The sequence below is a fragment of the Eucyclogobius newberryi genome, unplaced genomic scaffold (genome assembly GCF_026437365.1).
Source record: "Eucyclogobius newberryi isolate DKJ021-1_F unplaced genomic scaffold, fEucNew1.0.hap1 SCAF_8, whole genome shotgun sequence".
Taxonomy (NCBI): Eukaryota; Metazoa; Chordata; class Actinopteri; order Gobiiformes; family Gobiidae; genus Eucyclogobius; species Eucyclogobius newberryi.
In genome coordinates, this window is record NW_027316500.1 from 3,363,123 (window position 1) to 3,369,250 (window position 6,128).

At 39.8% G+C, this 6,128-nt stretch overlaps 1 protein-coding gene across 4 annotated transcripts in view; it reads left to right on the plus strand.

Annotated features, from left to right (window-relative positions):
- LOC140351606 (echinoderm microtubule-associated protein-like 6) overlaps positions 1–2,340 on the plus strand; it is a 108,832-nt gene extending 106,492 nt beyond the window's left edge. For all 4 annotated transcript variants that reach the window (XM_072437498.1, XM_072437501.1, XM_072437499.1 and 1 more), the window contains 2 exons: positions 323–423; positions 1,866–2,340. In XM_072437498.1, the coding sequence (XP_072293599.1) occupies positions 323–423; positions 1,866–1,890 (126 nt within the window). In that variant the 3' untranslated portion in view covers positions 1,891–2,340. The remainder of the gene's footprint in view (positions 1–322; positions 424–1,865) is intronic.
- Positions 2,341–6,128: the final 3,788 nt, after the last annotated feature.

The following is a 6,128-nucleotide window of genomic DNA, read 5'->3' on the forward strand; positions in this document are numbered from 1 at the left end:
ATGGACAAATTGACACTGGGACAGATGGACGATACATAGAGGGACATTAGCCTGACTGACATATTTATTTTCTAGCTTTGGTTGTATCTTTTCGCTCTCTTATCTTATTCTGTTGGTTTTGGTGTTTTTTATTATTATAATATATTCCAGAGTTTTGAATATTGTAATGCCAGAGCACTTTAAAGGGTCTTCTGTCACTCATGTGACCTCAGTAAGTCTGGGAGTGGAACCGTAGACCAGGAAGCTGCTCTGGGCTGTATGCAGGAGAAGCTTTGTGGGTGTTTTCTGTTTTCTTTTTGGTGACTTGTTTTTGTGTCCTCAGGCCAAACACAAGCGCTACCTCAGCCACTCGGCTCATGTGACCAACATCCGCTTCTCCAGTGAGGACAAGTTTGTGGTGAGCACCGGAGCAGATGACTGCAGGTACTGGCTTACCCATTTATAATCACTGCCTTCTACAAGTCTAGTGAGCATTACAAACAAGACCATAACCAAGGTTTTGGTTCATATTAAATATATGAACATTCCATCCATCCATTTTCTACCGCTTGTTCGCTTTCGGGGTCGCGGGTGACTGGAGCCTATCCCAGTGACTTGGGCCTTAGGCGGGGTACACCCTGGACAGTGGCCAACTCGTCGCAGGGCCAACACAGAGACAGAGACAGAGACAGAGACAGAGACAGAGACAGAGACAGAGACAGAGACAGAGACAGAGACAGAGACAGAGACAGAGACAGAGACAGAGACAGTTCACTCTCACATTCATTCACTAGGGCCAATTTAGAGTCACCAATTTTTACCTAACACATGCATGTCTTTGGACGGTGGTAGGAAGCCGGAGAACTCGGAGAGAACCCACTGTAACACGGGGAGAACATGCAGACTCCACCCTGAGAGATCATGTGATGTTTGTCTGGTCCGGGAATCGAACCCATGATCTCCTTCTTGGGCTCTGGTCTCACACGTTTGCCTCGGGTTTAGGACGAGCCATGCCTTTGGTCACTGCCTGTGCCATGCGTTCTGTCCCTCTCCACGCCCCTCTCCACGCTGCTGTGCTTCTGTTCGGTTTCACTAGGCTCATCTTCTCCCTTTCTAAGGCTAAACTCCCCAAACTGTCCGCTCATATCGGAATGTGGGGCAAGTACATTTATATCTCCCCCTTTCTGCTTTGATCCCACACACTTTTTGGGGCATGGATCATTTCTCTATCCTCTAAGGGGGGCACACCAAAAAAAGTTTCAGATGCTCTTGTCTATTCTGTCATTCAACCAAACTGTTCATACTAGTGGTGCTCGTACTCGATGTCCTATGGCCTATGCACGGCCTGTCTGTTTGTAATGGGAGCGGCAGCACTATTTATTAGTCACACATAGAGCATATCATAGTTTTAGAGTGTGCTGGTTTCCTGATGTTTGTTTTAAGCAAAGCTTAAGAAGAGAGTTTGGAGAGTTATTAAAAAGGCTGCATATGTATAATGTCGGCCTAATTCAAGTTTTGACTGCATTATTGCTCAGGTGCAAATGGATGCTTTTTAACTGCACACATTAATTAAGACTGACAATGATTCTTAAATGACCTGGGAGTTTGCGGTCTCTCTCTCTCAGTGACAGGAGAAGACGTGGAGGAACAGAGGGGACAGTAGGGACTGCACAGACATGTTCTTTGCGTGTTAAGCTTCAAAATGCATATGCATATTTACGGACAAATGAGCCTTGGGGGTTTCTGTCAGCCCAGGGCCCATATGTATTATCTGCTCCACTGGGAAATCGAATCGTAATCTTTATTCTGTAGATAGTCTTGTTATTGTATATGTGCTTTCTCTGTATCTGACATATCCTGTACTCATAAAACCTGTTGTGTTTCAGTGTGTTTCTCTGGAAATGCCTGTGAGGAAGAGGAGACGCTGCCGCTTTGATAAGAAGCGCCTTAAAGCACCTCAAGTGGATGAAATCATCTCCTGCCACGCGTTTGACACACTGAGGGTCAGACCAAGAGGACCACGGGCGCTGCCAAGCTTCATTTGTCAAATGAACATCTAGTGACTAGTGTACATCTAGTACAGTTTAGGCAGACACTAGAGCCACATTTCCACTGGTTCACTTTGTAAAGGACTGGTTCGAACCAAAAATGTCTCCACTGTCCTTACCACGTGCATGGTAGACATTTCCAAAGCAGACTGGCTCACTTTGGCTCCCGGAACGACTGAGATGACAAGAGACAACTCAGACTCGGGTGAAAACGAAACGACAAAAAGCAAATACAAACAGAAAAAATTATAATTTCACACAAACGCTGACTTGATCTTGTGATAAACGTGTGTATTTCCAGTCATGCTAACTTTTATGTTGAACTGACAAAACAAAGCAAGCATGTTAGTATCTGTTTCCCGTTTATCTAGGCACGACACCGGCATTAAGATAAAAAAAAAATATGACTTTTCCAGTGCATAATTGATCTAACATCATCCAAACCCAATGCATTACATAGAGAGAGGTTAAAACGCAGTGTAGAGGTGCAGAGGAGTGCAATAAATGCAGAAAAGTCTGAGGATTAAGTCGTCTCTTGTTTACTCTAACTTTAGCCTCGTCGGAGCGACACAAACTTGGAATTACAAACGTCATTTTGTGAATCGCTTAGATCGGCCTTAAAAAGTTAAAAAGTAAACTTCAGGTAGGATTCATATTTTATTTATTAAGAAGTGACTATGTTTGGGTGACATCAGTTGCCCTGGGACAGGCCCTGAGCAAGGAAACAAACTCTGCCATTAAAAGAACCGTTCCAAAGTGCTCCAAAGTGAACCGGTCTGGGCCAGTTGAGACGTGGCTTCGGTGGTTGAGGCTCTTGACAATATTCCTTAAACGAGCAATGTTTTTACGTGAGGAAGGCTTCATTCATAAATTGATTTGATTTGATTCATACATTTGTTTTCAAATACTGATTAAAAGAAACATATATGCAGCGTACCCCTGATTGTTTTGATCAATAACATGCATTTTCAGCCTTTACGTGCCTCTGTTTTATTTCAATACGTTTCCATATCGTATTTTATTTTAAAGGGGAAATTATCCACCAGTTTAAATGACGTATGCAGTGTGCAATGAAAAGAGGGACATTCAGGGGATTCTTGAAAATATCTGGACATTTGACATTCCGGTTTGTATGGGAGCTCAAGAGGGACATTTGAGGAGCAGAATTATTGTGACAGATGCCCTTCCATCCCAGAGCCTTGGCCTGTGGGACGCGCTCACACTGAAGTGCCTTTGTGGATTAGTTCTGCCTGCGTTGATGTTTTTTCTAATATGATTTCTGATTCATGATGATTTTTTGTACTCTTGTCTGGTGCTACTCTGAGAATGTTGTTGGGATTTTGCCGCTGCTGCATTCTGGTTTTCCGCATCCAAAGAACCGCGATCATGAACATGAGACTGAAAGTGCAGATATATATGTGTTAGAGGAGATGTGTCGGTGTTACTTTAGCTGTAGGGGCTCAGAAGTGTTTAATATCTATAAATGTTGTAAAAAAAACGTCTGTCCTAGGATTATGAATTCTGACTAAATCTATAGCAAAAGGCCAGGGGTTGTGTTGCGTAGAAATGTATATCAGCTGAATTGTATTTGATTTTTTGAAGCTGTGTTTAAGGTGCTGTACCTGATTTTATTTGTGTTAAATGTAAAAAAAAAAAAACTCCAAGCATTATAATGATTTAAACGCAGTTTCACAACTTTCAGAGGGAGCGAGCGAGTTTTGCCGTCACAAACACTAGCATGCTAACAGCGCACTTCCTGTTTCATGGAGAATTCAAAACGGCCTTTAATTATACACAGACAGCACACGGGCAGTCTCATTTTGACCCTAAGAGCTGCTTTTACGATAGATCTGCTGGGCAAAACTACGTACCCCACCCAGTGCCATTTGTACATTTTTAAAATAAGGGGGCACTTGGTTTGCTACGAACAAAACAGATTATCCTTTATTACATGAACAAATCGGGTACAGCCCTGTTTAAAGGGAGGGTATGCAACTTTTATATATTATATCTATATTTATGGAGCTCACCTGTGCCACCCCTTGGAAACACGCTGTGCTTCTAGAAGTACATTTTCAATTCATCTTTCCCATAGACTTTTAGAACAATTCAAATATTAACGTTGGAGTACCTGACTTTTTTTTTTGTCTAAATGAGTGAATTTTGTGTTCCCTCCCAAAGAGCATATTGTAAAAGCAGAATTATGTGACAAAATGAGTCCATTGCGCACTGTCTGCAGCTAGTAAGTTAGCGTAATTTATAGTTTGTCATTCAGGAAGTGTCAAATGCAGTCCTCTGATTGGCTTAGCTTGGGTGGCCCACACTTTCACTTTTCCATCTGAAAAAGCAGTTTTAAAGCCATGCACTGGCCTGAAAATGAATGCATGTGATACAAAGTGTGAGAGCGAGGGACGAGTTAGATGTTAGTTACCTCTTTTCAGGGTTTGAATATCAGGTAATCCAGCTTTAAGTAAATTGTTTTAAAGGCCTGACGGTTGCCAACTAGCTTTGTGGTAAGTAACGTCTATAATGCAGTTGTTTTCAGTCAAAAAACAATTAAAATTTGGCAAAATGTTTCAAAAACATAAATAAAATCATAGGTGTCATGTCTATTGGTGCCAATTATCCTGAGCAAGTTTTCAAAGTTTTAATATGAATTTTTTTGGAAAGTCTATGGGAGAAATTAATGGAAAATGTACTTCCTGAACCAAGTGGTGGGTGCTCAGTGTTGAGCTCTATTTGCAGCTTAAGACACTGGAAACACAGGTTCAAAGTGATTGTAAAAGCACAGGCTACATACTCTACCTTTACATAGAGATCTTATAAAAGATCTTGCGGGTCAGAATATTTTGGTACCATTTCACGATAAGTAAACTCAAAGGCAATTATCATTATTAATAAGCTTGAATAACACAGAGCCCACTAAAAACTACAACAAACACCAAATGATCAATTCTAAAACATGCCAAATTGTTAAAGATGTATATGATATAAAACCTTTATTTCATTGCTCCTAGTGAAAAAAGACTATACTGTTGCATTATGGGAACTGTAGTTAACTCCATACTGTATATTTATCAATGATACATTATATTAGCATGATACTGAGTGCGGTGAACCTCTTTGTTTTTTATGTTCTGTTGCCTGTAAAATTATGTCGGAGACGTTTGTTGTGTCCATAACTAATGACCATTCTAAAATGAAAGCAAAGACATTGGAATTATAATTATGAATGGTGTATATATACTTTTATAATCAATATATTTTCCAATTGGTTGTACAGTAAGAGAAAACAGCAGTTAAAGTCTATAGGCAACTGTTCTAATGCCACAGATTCTTCTCTGAGTTCTTCCTTGCCTAAAATCGCTGCATCGCTCATGCTTAGTTACCACTGCACTATGAAAAGATCCTATTTATTTATTTTACGGAGATACTTGACTGTGTGAAGATATAGAACTATTTTAGCAAGCTATTTTGAGTCGTATATGAAACCAGTAGAATGCATTCTATGACAGCAGGGATATGACCTTGTGTCGTGACGAAATAATAAAGAAATCATTTCACTTTATCACAAAAGATTCTAAAAAAACAGACTCCACGTGTGTGTTTAGTGAAAGTCGGGTCTCGGTCTCACTGTGCTGTGTTTGTGTGATGGCTGCAAATAAAAGTGTTGTTTCAAAACAAGCCAAGAACATTATTTATTATTAGATATACTTCAAATGTAATGTTGAACTAGAAAATATGCTGCTCACGAACAGTCTTCTTTCGCAGTGAAAATGTGATTTGTATTATTCTGTAAATGGAATATAAATGATGCATGAATTTATTTTTTAACCAAAAAAATGTTTGTGGATGATTTTTTATAAAGAATGACTGTATTCACAAATGTGTGTGAAACATATAAAGATATCAAACTTTAAAAATGTGTCTTCTCCTTAAAATGTAAGATGAGGATGATTAATATGAACTCTACTTTCATATCGACATGACATGGGTTTATGCTGGATGCCCTTTCTGCTGCAAACCTCTGCTATGAGGTAATGAAGTACAAAAGTACAAATAGGTATCTGTACTCAAGTACATTTTACAGTGGATTCTTTT